This window comes from Natator depressus, chromosome 5, assembly GCF_965152275.1.
Source record: "Natator depressus isolate rNatDep1 chromosome 5, rNatDep2.hap1, whole genome shotgun sequence".
NCBI lineage: Eukaryota > Metazoa > Chordata > Testudines > Cheloniidae > Natator > Natator depressus.
This window is the reverse complement of record NC_134238.1, coordinates 134,061,370-134,077,539: the sequence shown is the minus strand read 5'-3', so window position 1 is coordinate 134,077,539 and position 16,170 is coordinate 134,061,370. Positions and strand designations below refer to the sequence as shown.

Below are 16,170 nucleotides of genomic sequence, written 5' to 3'. Positions count from 1 at the left end.
GCCTCCTCTAAAAACACGCATTGTGTCTGTAACTCCATTCTTGGCAGGGAAATCCAGAACTTTGAGGTCAGTTTCCAGTTTGTCACCAGAATCACACAATGGGACTGTTCCATTAGTCATGAAAATCAGCGTGGTCAAGGGAGGGTTAGGGGCTGGGAACCAGGACTCCTGGGTTCTGTCCTTGGCTCTTGCACTGACTCGCTTTCCCCCTCCAATTTAGGGATAATACTGACATCCATCCTCCGCCACACAGAGGTTTATGAGGATTGGTTAATGTTATAAAAGTCTTCTAGTTTAATTGCTACATATGTATTATGATTTGAAGGGGTAGAGGCTGTGTCCAGGACTTTGTATGGTGGGGTGCAATGCATGGTAGGTGCATGGTGGCTGCGTGGAGCTCACTGGAAGGGGTGGAGGGTTGCAGGACTTAGCCCTAACCTGGGGAGCTGACTGACGGATCCCTGCAGTGGGATGAAAGGGGGGGTTTCCCCATTGATCATTCTCTCCATTCCATTTCAGAACCAAATAACAATCTGATTCCCGTTGTGGCTGGAGTTATCACTGCAGTTGTCCTGATTGGTGTTATAATTGGAGTAGTCGTCTGGAAAAAGAAACGCCCAGGTAAAGAGCCTGGGATGGGGGGATTCCCTGGACTTGCTGGGCCCTGCACACCTGCCTAAGGGCAACAGCAGTACAGGAGTCAGTGTCAGTACGCTGTAACTGCCCCAGTACTGTGTACTGCGGGACTGACCTAATGATCCCCAATGGGAGCTGCCAGACCCAGAAAGTGGGTGCAGGTTACAGTTTATATGCGGTTAGGTTTTCTGAAGAGCTCAGCACCGAGTGCACCAAGGTCTTTGGAAACTGTCTCATTGTGTCTTTCTCTCCTGCCCATCATGAGCGCCTGGGACCATGAGTCCATTACTGAGCGCCAGGGGGCTGTGCTGGGCCAGGGGCCCGCTGTGGACACTGATTGCAGTTGGTTCCTGCCTTGGGAGCTGCATTCACTGAAATTTGCCTTCTCTCTGCAGGGAAGAAGGGAGATGGCTATGCTGTAGCTCAGGGTAAGTGACAAGAGACCCATCACCTCTTTTCAAGTGGCCATCCCTGAACAGCCATCAGTGTTTGCACAGTAAATTTCATACAGAGGACTCCAACAATTGTGATTTCAATCATTCCTTGTTTCAGACAGGAATGTGTGAGTTCTAGGTGACTTTCTCCTTTCAGAGAGCTAACGTGATCCCTCCTGGCCTATTATATCCACCACTCAGGAAGGTGGGTGAGCTAATATATCTTTTATTGGACCAACTTCTGTTGGGGGGAGAGGCAAGGTTTAAAAAAGCCCCCCCCCCTTTTTAAAAGTGACCTGCACTCCCTCGCTCCCTGTTCCAGCACCCCTGAGCTGAGTTGCTCCAGCAGCAGGAGGAGTCCCACAGCTGGGCCAGGCATCAACCAAAAGAGCAGAGACATGCAAAGGCCACAGGCCATTACCGGCTACGTGGCACCAAGTCCAAAGAAGGAAACAAAGTGAACTAGTCTCAGTCTCCCATTGACGTTTATTTTCCACTTACCCAGGTAGGTGACGTTGCTACATTTTAGCAATCACTGAAGCAGCAAGTGACAAGTCCCTGTTTGGAAATAAATCTCTTACTTCTTCTCCCAGGTGTTTATTCTCCTAACCCTCCCCCACCCTTCCCACACACATTCTCTCTTTCTCTGAAGGAAGAGGAGCGGTGGCAGAGGACAGAACAAGGGGCAAATGTCTCAAGTTGCAGTGGGGGAGGTCTAGGTTGGATATTAGGAAACACTATTTCACTCGGAGGGTGGTGAAGCACTGGAATGGGTTACCTAGGGAGGTGGTGGAATCTCCTTCCTTAGAGGTTTTTAAGGCCCGGCTTGACAAAGCCCTGGCTGGGATGAGTTAGTTGGTCCTCCTTTGAGCCGGGGGTTGGACTGGATGACCTCCTGAGGTCTTTTCCAACCCTAATCTTCTATGATTCTGTGATTTCCCCAAGAAACTCACAGGTGCCATTAGAAAAGGAGTACTTGTGGCACCTTAGAGACTAACCAATTTATTTGAGCATAAGCTTTCGTGAGCTACAGCTCACTTCATCGGATGCATACTGTGGAAAGTGTAGAAGATCTTTTTATACACACAAAGCATGAAAAAATACCTCCCCCCACCCCACTCTCCTGCTGGTAATAGCTTATCTAAAGTGACCACTCTCCTTACAATGTGTATGATAATCAAGGTGGGCCATTTCCAGCACAAATCCAGGGTTTAACAAGAACGTCTGGGGGGGGGGGGGTTGGAAAAAACAAGGGGAAATAGGTTACCTTGCATAATGACTTATCCACTCCCAGTCTCTATTCAAGCCTAAGTTAATTGTACCCCATTTGCAAATGAATTCCATTTAACAGTCTCTCACTGGAGTCTGGATTTGAAGTTTTTTTGTTGTAATATCGTAACTTTCATGTCTGTAATCGCGTGACCAGAGAGATTGAAGTGTTCTCCGACTGGTTTATGAATGTTATAATTCTTGACATCTGATTTGTGTCCATTTATTCTTTTACGTAGAGACTGTCCAGTTTGGCCAATGTACATGGCAGAGGGGCATTGCTGGCACATGATGGCATAGATCACATTGGTAGGTGTGCAGGTGAACGAGCCTCTGATAGTGTGGCTGATGTGATTAGGCCCTGTGATGGTGTCCCCTGAATAGATATGTGGGCACAGTTGGCAACGGGCTTTGTTGCAAGGATAGGTTCCTGGGTTAGTGGTTCTGTTGTGTGGCTGCTGGTGAGTATTTGCTTCAGGTTGGGGGGCTGTCTGTAAGCAAGGACTGGCCTGTCTCCCAAGATCTGTGAGAGTGATGGGTCGTCCTTCAGGATAGGTTGTAGATCCTTAATAATGCGTTGGAGGGGTTTTAGTTGGGGGCTGAAGGTGATGGCTAGTGGCGTTCTGTTATTTTCTTTGTTAGGCCTGTCCTGTAGTAGGTGACTTCTGGGAACTCTTCTGGCTCTGTCAATCTGTTTCTTCACTTCCGCAGGTGGGTATTGTAGTTGTAAGAATGCTTGATATAGATCTTGTAGGTGTTTGTCTCTGTCTGAGGGGTTGGAGCAAATGCGGTTGTATCGCAGAGCTTGGCTGTAGACAATGGATCGTGTGGTGTGGTCTGGATGAAAGCTGGAGGCATGTAGGTAGGAATGGCGGTCAGTAGGTTTCCGGTATAGGGTGGTGTTTATGTGACCATCGTTTATTAGCACTGTAGTGTCCAGGAAGTGGATCTCTTGTGTGGACTGGACCAGGCTGAGGTTGATGGTGGGATGGAAATTGTTGAAATCATGGTGGAATTCCTCAAGGGCTTCTTTTCCATGGGTCCAGATGAATGTGCAGTCAAATCACTGAAAGAGGCGGAAAAGACCCCCCCACTCCCCACAGCACTGGGGAGCAGACCAGCAAAATCCTGAGATCTCTAACACAGCCCCCCTTTCCTCCTTGGAGTTTTATACTGTTACAGTGACTGCAGCTCTGCTCTGCTCATCGTCTGTCTCACAGAAGCACCAGCTGATGGAAAAGTTGTATGCATGCGAAACACGCTGGTTTTGACCCATATGATTCCCCCAATGCCACCGTCACAAACTGGCTCTAAAATAAAAGGAAGAACAACAATTTGCTTAACAATAATTGATCAGTGAAAAGTCAGGAGGGGGTGGCGGCAGGAGGGAATCACTGGAGATCAGGGGTCAGGGAGAGTAACAGCAGCACACAGCAGTGTGTATTCTGACTCTTCGCGGTGTGTATCAAGGATGGGAGGAGGACACACACACACACACACACACACACACACACACACACTACTACTACTCAGTTTCAGCTGAGGTTGTAAATCAGAATTATGGCCAAAAATAAATGCTGTAAACCAGATTCATTCCCTGCATCTTTGTAAGCGTTGTACTGTGTAATAATCTATAGCATGAAAGGCCCCGAAATCACTCAGCAATACTCCATATGGAACTCTGTTAGGCAACGTGGTTTCACGGCACCGTTAGCATGTAAGCATACTGTGAGAGGCTCACAGACTTACCACCGCTGCCTGCTCCTGTCGGTCGCACCGGGAATTAGCTCAGTCAGCTGTGAAGCACCCCCTGCCAGTGGGATCTTGCCGTTGTCTGCCCTCACTGTTGTCTCCACCACCAGGACACGCGTTGCTCTTGGGACCGCAGTGTCCTATTCAGGACACTGCCCACAGGCAGTGCCCACTACTCCGTTCCCATCCCCTTCCAGGGGTATATCAGCAGTCTAAGTCCACACCTGCCTTCGTGGCCGCCTGCCACTCCAAAGTCTAGTCCCTTACCTCAGGGACAAGGTGCAGTCCATCAGCCACTCTCCCTCATGGACCCTAAATGATCTGGAAAAAGGGATAACCAGTGAGGTGACAAAATTTGCAGATGATACAAAACTACTAAAGATAGTTAAGTCCCAGGCAGACTGCAAAGAGCTACAAAAGGATCTCACAAAACTGGGTGACTGGGCAACACAATGGCAGATGACATTTAATGTTGATAAATGCAAAGTAATGCACATTGGAAAACATAATCCTAACTATATATATACAATGATGGGGTCTAAATTAGCTGTTACCACTCAAGAATGATCTTGGAGTCATTGTGGAGAGTTCTCTGAAAACATCCACTCAATGAGCAGTGGCCGTCAAAAAAGCAAACAGAATGTTGGGAATAATTAAGAAAGGGACAGATAATAGGACAGAAAATATCATATTGCCTCTACATAAATCCATGGTACGCCCACAACTTGAATACTGTGTGCAGATGTGGTCACCCCACCTCAAAAAAGATCTATGGGAATTGGAAAAGGTTCAGAAAAGGGCAACAGAAATGATTAAGGGTATGGAATGGCTTCTGTGTGAGGAGAGATTAATAAGACTGGGACTTTTCAGCTTGGAAAAGAGATGACTAAGGGGAGATATGATTGAGGTCTATAAAATCATGACTGGTGAAGAGAAAGTAGATAAGGAAGTGTTGTTTACTACTTTTCATAACGCAGGAACTCGGGGTCAGCAAACGAAATTATTAGGCAGCAGGTTTAAAACAAACAAAATGAAGTATTCCTTTGCACAACGCATAGTCACCCTGTGGAACTCCTTGCCAGAAGATGTTGTGAAGGCCTAGACTGTAACAAGGTTCAAAAAAGAACTAGATAAGTTCATGGAGGATAGGTCCATCAATGGCTATTAGCCAGGATGGGCAGGGATGGTGTCCCTAACCTCTGTTTTGTCAGAAGCTGGGAATGAGTGACAGGGGGTGGATCACTTGATGATTGCTTGTTCTGTTCATTCCCTCTGGGGCACCTGGCACTGGCCACTGTTGGAAGACAGGACACTGGACTAGATGGACCTTTGGTCTGTCCCAGACTGGCTGTTCTTATGTCCATATATATTGATAGTGGTGAACCATTGTAATCAGCAGTTTCTATCTATGCTGTGTTCTGTTAATTCAAAGATCAAAAGAACATCCTGGCATTTAAATGAATTGTAAACAGGGGATGTTGCGGTATTCATCTCTTTGAAATGTATAGTGTTAGAGGGCTTTCCCCTTCACCCTCTCCCCTGGTTCTTCTCACATAGACAGAGATCAGACCAGAAGTCCGGGAGTGCAGACAATATGATGTTTATTGGGGTTAGTTTCCAATCAAGCATATTCCAAAGCCCTTCTCACCAGTTGGGCTTATCTCTATATGCCAATAGAGTCTGTTCCCCAATGTTCCCTTCCCAGCTTTGACACTACAGAGACTTTATCCCATGTCCCCTTTCCCCCGTTCCCAATTCCTATTCCCCATTCTCATTGTCCATTCCCTATTCCCGCCTCCTCCTTAGCAGGCCCAAATATACATGCAGTGCGCGTGCCCAGTCACACCTCTTACAGCTTATGGTCATGTTCCGTTCTGGAGGGTCGTGAGTTGGGATTTTCATCCCACCTCTTTTGTACCCCACAGGAGGATGAGGCATGAGGTTGTGTCCTGGCCAACGCCAGGTTTTTCTTTGGTGTTTAGTGTTTCTTATGCCTCCCCTGTCCACCATCATTCCCCATTGCCCCTCCTAACTGGTTGCTTGACCTTGCCTTGAGATAAGGAGTTGAGGCAGTCTTTGAGTGTGCGCTCATATATTACATTCCCACCATACCCAGTACCACTTTAGTTCCCTTTCTTATCTCTTTTCACCCCGTCTGCTTGTGGGCCGACGTAAAATGCAGTGTCTGTGTCCTTTGTTTACACATATTAGTATAATATATAAGAATATCAAAAAATCAAACCCAGAATTCTATCTCAGGCTGACAAACAGGCTTATATGCTATAATATAGCAAATCACCTGTGAATGGTGGAGGAACAAGCTTATCATACACATTGTAAGGAGAGTGATCACTTTAGATAAGCTATTACCAGCAGGAGAGTGGGGTGGGGGGAGGTATTTTTTCATGCTTTGTGTGTATAAAAAGATCTTCTACACTTTCCACAGTATGCACCCGATGAAGTGAGCTGTAGCTCACGAAAGCTCATGCTCAAATAAATTGGTTAGTCTCTAAGGTGCCACAAGTCCTCCTTTTCTTTTTGCAAATACAGACTAACACGGCTGGTACTCTGAAACCTGTCTTATGTTAATTCATATAGCTCAGTATGGGAGATGGTCCTCCTTCAAAGACATCCTTATGACACTGCACTCCATATTCTTTATGGAAATATGCTTATGAATATGACAGAACTGGAATACACTTTGTGTAAAATGCTTTATGTAACATACCATTGGAAAGGTTATAATCTACTGAATATGCTCATCCTATTTATATGCCTGTATCATTTCTATATTTAAAGTTAGGAATATGAAGTATAAACTTGTGTTACTAATGTACGGTTTCAGAGTGGCAGCTGTGTTAGTCTGTGTCTGCAAAAAGAAAAGGAGTACTTGTGGCACCTTAGAGACTAACAAATTTATTTGAGCGTAAGCTTTCGTGAGCTACAGCTCACTTCATTTTCCACTGAATGCATCTGATGAAGTGAGCTGTAGCTCAGAAAAGCTTATGCTCAAATAAATTGGTTAGTCTCTAAGGTGCCACAAGTCCTCCTTTTCTTGTTACTAATGTAGTCATGCTAAGTGAGGGCCATTAATGGTAATTCAGGAACTTGATGGCCCCATTTACGACAATAATGAGCTGTGAACAAACTTGTTTTTCCAGTAAGCCTGTAAGGAGAAGTTATAGGGTCCTACAAAGTGATCGTGTCATTTGATGCTGGAATCCATCTTGGATGTGGTATTTTTCCACTAGAGGCATGGAAAAAGTTTAAACAGGAGAACAAAGGATTCCTGCCTTCTGCAAAAGCTATATAAGGGTGGGAAGCCCAACAGGAGGGACCAGTCATGAGAAATCCTGCTTACCACCCAAGATGTCTGCTGGAACTAACAGAGACTGAACAAGGAGAAGGAATGGGCCCAAACTAGAAATGAGTCTAGTCTGTGAAAGAAGCTTATTGGAACATCTTTGAGGGTGAGATATTACACGTAACCAGTTTCTTAGTGTATTAAGCTTAGCCTTGTGTGTCCTGTTTTATTTTGCTTAGTAACTTACTTTGTTCTGTCTGTTATCTCTTATGACCACTTAAATCCTACCTTTTATACTTAATAAAATCACTTTTGTTCAATAAACCCAGTGTAAGTCATTGTTCCCTGGGGGGAGAACAGTCTGTGCGTTACTCTCTTTACAAGGAGAAAGAGGGTGAATAACATGAACTTACACTGTATAAAGTCTGGGGGCTCAGGCTCCTAAAGAGGCTGTGCACTGGGGTGCTGAGGCAAGTCCCTCTAACTGAGCCGCCCCAGAGTCTGTATTCTGCAAAGGGGTGAGGCCCATTATCTGGGTCTGTGCTGGAGGCGGCCTGGCTCAGCAAGGCAGAGTCAAGGGGTGCCCATGCTGGTAGAAGGGTTAGGCTCAGTGGTATCTCAGCACATCAAGTGACAATCCCAAGGGACTGAGAACCTGTGGCAGACCGAAGGGACTGAGAACCCATCACAATCCTAATTGCCTTTTGTTCCCTGAGGAATTCCAACTTGTCAAAAAGGACATGAAATTGTATAAAGGATTCTTGGGTCCTGATTCTGTCATCTCAGATCTGCCTAAGGTTTCATGCAGGGGAAACCTAAGCCATAAGGATTGAGATCCCAGACCGAAGCTGGATTCACCCTGAATATGGACATTGGACTATAACCTATGGACTGGTTTCAGAGTGGAAGTCTTTGTGACTACAAAGCTCACCATCTCTGCTCTGTATCTGCACCTCAGTGAATTGAACTCATGCCTCTATCTGTATAGATAGTTTAACCAGTGCGCTCTCTTTTCTTTGTAAGACAATTTAGTTTAGTTGATAAGAATCGGCTGTAAGCGTGCATTTTGGTGTGTGGCTGGTCCTTTGGGATCAGAAGAACCTTTTCTTTTATATGATGAAATAAGATTTTCAGAAATCTTCATTATATTTGATTTGGATACCTAGATGGAGGCCTGAGGCTGGGCACTTTAAGGGAACTGTGTTGTTTGGACGTCTGAGTAACCAGTGAGGTGATATAGAAGCTATTTTGGGCTGGCTTGGAATATCCACCAGCGTTTGGGGTTTGTCCGCCCATCCTCTTTGCAGTTCACCCTAATTGAGTGACCTCATCTGGCTCCCACCGGGATCACGGTCACAGCCAGAAACATTTATTTTTTGTGTATTGACTCCCTTAGAGCAGTATTAAATAGTCTGTATCCGCAAAAAGAACGAGGAGGACTTGTGGCACCATAGAGACCAACAAATTTATTTGGGCATAAGCTTTCGTGGGCTAAAACCCACTTCATCGGATGCATCCACTGGAAAATACAGTAGAGAGATATATATACACAGAGAACATAGAAAGAAGAGGGTTGCCATACCAACTTTAAGAGACTAATCGATTAAGGTGGGCTATTAACAACAGGAGAAGAAAAACATTTGTAGTGATAATCAGGATGGCCCATTTCAAACAGTTGACAAGAAGGAGGGATCTGACACAGACGCCTCCTGCCCCCAGTGCAGGGAAACTGTGCAACTGAGAAACCGCAGGCCCCACAGGCAGCTGGGAAATGTCCTAGAAATCGCCAAATGGCTGAGTTTCCAACACGCAAAGGGAGCAGGAGGGGCCGGGGTGTGTGGGGAGCACCAGGAGGCTCTCACACTGCTTTGTGACGAGGATCAAATCCCCATCAGTGTGGTGTGTGACAGATCCCGGGCTCACCGAGCTCATGCTGTGGTTCCCATAGAGGAGGCTGCCCAGAAGTACAAGGTAGGGAATTGCTGTCCAGACTCACGGGTAATCACTTTGGAATTTAATTAGAATTTAATGTCATCCCAAGTTCCATGACACAGGTGCAAGTGCAGCATTCAGCTCTGTAAAGCATCCTGAAAGATGCTATAAAAATAAATGATTCTCCAGTCTGGCAAGAAAGACAAAAAATGAAGCTTTTAAATTTGTCTGTCAAGGGAAACTTTTATCTGAGAAGCTGAATCCTTTTCCAAACCAGCTCCCACTGGTGAAATAATCTTTCTACAGAACAGATGCAGTTAAATGACCAGTGAGGTTTAAATCACAAGACCTGCAGGCCAGTCTATGTGAGAGTGTCACCTTCAGACTGGAGAAGGGGGCATTGTGAGCTATTGCTGTTTCTGATTTGTAGCACAATATTTATTATCACTGTTTGCATCCCAGCAGCCTCTACAGGCCCCAAGTGAGCTTTGACCTCCATTGTGCTGGGCCCTGCACAAAACACAGGGAGAAACAGTCCCTGGTGTGAACAGTTTACAGACAAGGGTGGGAGGGGAAACAGAGGCACAGAGAGGGGAAGCATCTTGCGTATCATCACCCAGCCACTCAGTGGAAGAGCACCCAGGGTCTCCTAAGATTCAATCCAGCAGCCTAACCCTTAGGCCATGCTACCCCTGCAGCACTGAGCAATGAGGAGGTCTGTCCATGAAGAGGAAAAGTCTCCTTGAAAAAGGCCCCAAGCCCAGCAGGGAGCTGGGGTTTCCCATTGGGCTTCTGAATTCTCTTGGTGCTCCATGACCAGTGGCGGATTTAGAGTTAGTGGAGCCCTATGCTCAGCTTCATTTCTGGGGCACCTCCTTGGGACCCAGCCAAGAAAAAGGACATTGGCTTTTATCTCCCCCCACCCCCTTTTCCCTTCTTTTTTTCTTCATCCTCCTCCTATATTTAATAGGAAGTAAACGAAAATAAAGGGAGGGACCTTGATTGTTCTTGTCGTCTAACTTATTTTTCCACAGACCACTTGAAAATCGCAGAGGGTCTCGGTGGACCACTTAATGATCATGCCAAATATTGTTTGTGCCGTTAGCTAACTCTGGTAAAGCACTTTGGAGAAGAGCCCTTTATAAAAAACATGTAAAAAAACGCTGGGGTGCGGGGTCTGGCCAGGACTTAGGGTGCGGGATGGGGCTCAGGGCTGGGGTGCAGGGTCTGGGAGGGAGCTAGGGTGCGGGAGGGGGCTCAGGGCTGGGGGTGCAGGGTCTGGGAGGGAGCTGGGGTGCGGGAGGGGGCTCAGGGCTGGGGGTGCAGGGTCTGGGAAGGAGCTAGGGTGCGGGAGGGGGCTCAGGGCTGGGGGTGCAGGGTCTGGGAGGGAGCTAGGGTGTGGGAGGGGGCTCAGGGCTGGGGGAGGGGGTTGGGGTGTGGAGCGCTTACCTGGGGCAGCTCCTGTTTGGTGCGAGGGGTGCAGGTGGGGATGTGGGGGGTGCAGGAGTCAGGGTCGGCAGGGGGCTAGGGGTGTGTGAAGGAGGTGCAGGAGCCAGGGCAGGGGGCTGGGGGTGTGGGCTGGGGTCATGCACGTGCTCCCTGCCCCACCCCAGCTGCCTGCCCTGAGCGGCTCACAGGACAGGGCGGGGGGGGGTATGTGTAGGGGGAGTGCGGGGGGCCCGCCTTTGCTCCGCCCAGCCCCGATTCTACCCTTTTCCCCAAAGTCCCACCCCACCTCTTCTCCGCCTCCTCCCAAGTGCACTGCGGCCCCACCCTTCCCCCTCCCTCCCGGAGCAACCTGAGTGCCGGCAAACAGCTGTTCGGTGGTGGGGGAAGCGCTGGGAGGGGGAGGGGCGGGAATGCAGCATGCTCGGGGGAAGAGGTGGGGGAGGGGAGCGGTTGGCTGCTGGCGGGGGCGGAGCCTGCAGCAGGAGTCCCAGGAGCCAGCAGAACCAAGCTTCTGCCCCTGCCGCTGCCCCGTCCTGGGGCCCCCGTGCCAGGGCACCCTGTGTTTCACTGTGAATCCGCCTCTGTCCATGACTAGTTAAACTCAGATGCCAGCCTGCACTAGAGGAGTTGACTGGGGAGACCCAAGCACCCAGAGTCCACACACACAAGAGCTCCAGACAGCACAGGTCTGTGCCAAATGCCATTTGGATTACAGTGCATTGCAGCAAAACTAACCGCTGGGTGCTGCTGACCAGTGCGGGTCTGAACTGTTCTGTTGTGTACGTGGGCAAGGACCAGCCAAAGGGGTTCCTCAGGTCCCCTAATGCAGCCTTTTGAAATCTCCCAGAATCCACTGCTTCGCGGAGCTTTGCTATGGACTGTGGGGTAACTACCCGGAGGTCATTGCCACTGAAAGAGTTTACGACAGCGATAAGGTAAACCTCAGCTGTCCTTAACACAAACCAACACATCTAATGGGGTTTCCACATGTGCCCAGGCCACTTCTGTCTAACTCGGATGATCCAGAGGGGTTCAGAGCTGAAAATCAATGGGAGTTGGGATTCTTTGAGAATCCCAGCCCATATTTCTAACCCTGGTGACCGCTGGGACTTGTATACCTTTGTTTGCTAAACTGACTCAAAAACAGGTTTATTGATCTGCCACCAGGGATCCTGCTGGTTTAACTCAATGGAGAAAATGAACTAAAGCATTCCAAACAGCCTGAATAGAAAACACTGCCAGTCTCCACAAATAATGTGTCATTTCCATGGTGTCTCTGATGCCATACTGTGATATTCTGGGGCACAATCCTGCCCAATGAGGTGCTGGGTGACCCCTGTCCTGCACCCTTGGGATCCTTACAATGCCTTGCTGTGTTAGCTCCAAGCCTGGGCCACTCACAGCCAGCCTACCAGCCTGCAGGTGCCCTGAGTGTCGGTGTGTATCTGCAGCCAGCCAGCCAGCCTGCCACACTCAGGCTCTCACCTGCCTTGGTTACCACTGAAGTGTGTCCCCAACACACACTCAGTCCAGGATTTCCTCCCAGAATGTAGATTCTGTACTGTGCAGCCCTGGACAGTCCAGAGATACAAGGTCCCTTGTCCATTTGAGTGAACAATACACAACAACTTTCCACCTTAAATGGAGTTACCCAGACAGTTGGATTTAACAACACTGGATTTGTTTCAGTTAAAGAATAAAAGAAATTTATTAACAGAAGAAGATAGGATCTTCAGTGAGCAGAAATAATGAGGCATAAAAGTCAGAAATGGTTACAATAAAAATAAAATGCTTCCTAGTGCCTAAGAACAAACTACAATATACTTGATTCAAAGTAAAGTTTGTAGCATGTCCTTCCAACTAACCACATTTTCCAGGTCAGGATCCCTCCCCCAAAGCCCAACAGCTGTTTCTTTTGTCTTCTTAGGTGCATAAAGGGAGATTGATCCCTTGTGGTGTTTGCCCCTCACTTTTATAGTTCAGCCCCCCTTTAGAAAGTTCTATCCAGCTGAGCAGAGGGAGACATGGAGTCTAATGGGGAAAGATGCTGTCATAACCATAAGGGTAGCCTAAAATTCCTCCTTACCTGTAAGGGTTTAAGAAGCTCAAATAACCTGGTTGGCACCTGACCAAAGGAACCAATGGGGACAAAAGATACTTTCAAATCTGGGTGGGGCGGGAAGAGGCTTTGTTTTGGGTTCTTTGTTTCTGTGTTCGTTCGCTCTTGCGACTAAGAGGGACGGGACACAAATCCATGTCCTCCAAACCCTTCTGAACCCATCTCTCATGTTACAGAAATTGTAAGTACAGCCAGGCAAGGCGTATTAGTTTATCTTTGTTTTCTCAACTTGTGAATATTCCCTTTGCTAGAGGGAGGTTTAGCCCTGTTTTGTTGTAACTTTGAAACTAAGGCTAGAGGGGGTTTCTCTGTGTTTTGTGCATCTTTTGTTACCCTGTAAAGTTATCTTCCAACCTGATTTTACAGAGGGGATTTTTACCTTTTCTCTTTTTTTAAATAAAATTCTTCTTTTAAGAACTGATTGATTTTTTTTCAGTGTCCAAAGATCCAGGGGTTTGGGTCTGTGTTCACTTTGTAACCAATTGGTTAGGATATTATTCTCAAGCCTACCCCCGGGGGGGTGTAGGGCTTGGGGGGATATTTTGGGGGAACAGGAACGCCAGTGGTCCTTTCCTTGATTCTTTGTCTAAATCACTTGGTGGTGGCAGCGTATTGTTCAAGGACAAGGTGGAATTTGTGCCTTGGGAAAGTTTTTAATCTAAGCTGGTAAAAATAAGCTTAGGGGGTCTTTCATGCGGGTCCCCACATGTGTACCCCAGAGTTCAAAGTGGGGAAGGAACCCTGACAGATGCTTCATGCTCTTTTGTCTCACCTGGGTGTGCTGAGATGTCTCCTTTCTTTTCCCTCTCACAATCTGAGGACTCTGTGGTATGCAAATTGAGGTAACCACACGTCCCTTTGTTTAAGACCTGCTTCATGAATTTGGGGCTATGTGAGTTTGAATATGTCCCTTTAACATCATACAGGAGGGATCTCATAACTTTACAGTGTTGTGACATACAGTCTACCATGATATTATTGACCAGTGAGTTGTTAGTTTCCAAATCATACCTCAGAAGGCATTTTTGTACAAAGATTATTACAATGGTGTGAAGGGTGCGTACACAGGGTGCATTCAGTCACACACAGATCTAGTAGGAGTGACAGTCATCTACAGAATCTTGGGGTTTGGGTCAAAAGATAACCCCCCACCCCCTGACACACACACACACACACACACTAGCCTTTAAAATAAAATCAACAAATCATCTCTGTTTATTCAGGAGAGAATCCAGGCCCATTTGAAGACTCTGAGGGAAGAGCGAGAAAAGCTCCTGGGATTTAAAGTGCATAAAGAAAAGAGAACCCAGGAGTAGCTGGTAGGTGACCACACCTGTTTTTCACCTGTTGTGACATGAGAGTGGGAGGTGTGTTTGTTGGTAGATTTCCTTGTGGCTTGGTGAATGTGAGCTTGTGTTTCTCCATGCTCATAGAAATGTGTGTGCGTGTGAGAGAGAGAAAAAAGTTCTCTCCCTGGAGAAGGACAACATCATCGTCTGTAGAATCTGAGATGCATTTGAATGAGTTAAATTCTACCCCGCGTGGCATTCACAAAACTTCTCCCAGACTGAGCTGACCATATCCTGGGCACCACTGTCTGTCACAATCTGTGATCATTACTTGCCTTTTTAGATCATTTGATTACTTTTCTCCCTGACATCTCTCTCAGTGTGGTGCTGAGTCCTGCCTCCTGCTGCTTGGGATCTGGATTCTCAGGGCATGTCTACACAGCCAGCAGCAGGGAGCCTCCAGGCCCAGGTTGACAGACTCAGGCTCCTGTCGTGTGGGACTCAGTAAAGCACTAATGTCAGCCGTGTTTCTAAGCTGCAGGTCAGGCTGGAGCTCAGGCTCTGAAGTCCACCCCTCTCCCTCCCTAGGTCAGAGCCTGAGCTCCAGCCCTAGCTGCAGTGTCACCCACACAGCTGTTATTACTGCAATAGCGCAAGCCCTGTGAGCTCAAGTCTGTTGTCCTGGGCTCGGAGGCTCCCTGCCACACGCCGTGTAAACACATGCTCAGCGGCCATTGATAGCATGGGGTCCTAACCATGTCCAAGATGGAGACTTCCCTTGAGCAGGTATTGGGGCCAAATGGGAAGCTGCAAGAAAATCCACTCCCTCGGAATCACGAAGGATGCTCAAGTGCCAGGAAGTGAAGGATCGAGGGTCTCAAACCGGGGACGGTGGGCCCCGGACCACAGCCACTACCCAGCAGCAAGCTGGACCCAGTGGAGGCGGGGCCCAGCAGAGGCTCCGCCTACGGAGCTCCTGATTGGAGCAGACCTTCGGGTGCACGGCTTAAGTCAGAAGCTGTCTGAGCAGCTGAGCGGCCTCCTGTTCTGCTGCTGGACTGGACCCCGAGGGCAGCGTGGCCCTGGCCTGACTCCGCTGTGACCAGTGGCACCGTTCCCTGAGTCCAGCCTGGTCCACGGCATGGATCGCTGACTGACTCCAGTCCTGACCACGACCTGGCTCCTGGCACCGCTGCTGGCACCGCCTTTGCTGTGACTCCTGACACGCATGGAGGGCCCTGCCCGAGGTGCAATCTGGCTCCGATTCTGGCTTCGGGTCCTGGCTGCCAACCCTGGCTTTGACCACTAGGCCTGACTGCCCATGCCCGGGTCCCTACACAGACGTCTTAGAAACGGAAAAGAGAGTCTCTTGTGTCCGTCTGTACGAGAAGCCCTCAGGCCATGTCCATGTGCCTGGCCAGCCTGGTACCTGGTTTTGTACAGAAACAGACACAGGCCGAGAGGCCGAAGATTGTGTCTGAATTTCAGCAACTGCAGCAGTTCCTGGCGGAATAAGAGCGTCTCCTGCAGGCCCGGCTGGAGACGCCGGACAGGAAGGTTGTAAAGATACAGAATGACAATGTCTGTAAACTCTCTGAGGAGATTTCCCATCTCAGTGAGCTGATCAGTGAGATGGAGGGGAAGGGTCAGAAGCCAGCAAGTGAGTTCCTGCAGGTGAGACTGAGTTAGAAACATCCCAGATCCCTGCCTAGGGAAAGAAAGGCTCCTGACTCATGGGCACTGGGGCCTGAGGTACAAATGGCTATTGCTCTTTGGAGAGTTACAAACACAGAGATATTAGAACTGGAAAATCCCCATTAACTCAATCAATCTATGGCCGGGGGGCCAGGGCAGGGCCTTTTTACCCTGTACAGGAGAACCTGAGAGTTACAAACTGACCAGTCACCCACACGCCTCATTTGGAACTGGAAGTACGCAATCAGGGAGCAGGAGTGGGGGGGTGGGGGGAGTGAATAGAGTACAGTG

At 48.2% G+C, this 16,170-nt stretch overlaps 1 protein-coding gene across 1 annotated transcript in view; it reads left to right on the top strand.

Annotated features, from left to right (window-relative positions):
• Window positions 1–1,072, top strand: part of LOC141988019 (class I histocompatibility antigen, F10 alpha chain-like) — a 51,695-nt gene extending 50,623 nt beyond the window's left edge. Inside the window, exons 5-6 of the mRNA XM_074953839.1 lie at window positions 520–621; window positions 1,032–1,072. Of these exons, the coding sequence (XP_074809940.1) occupies window positions 520–621; window positions 1,032–1,072 (143 nt within the window). The remainder of the gene's footprint in view (window positions 1–519; window positions 622–1,031) is intronic.
• Window positions 1,073–16,170: the final 15,098 nt, after the last annotated feature.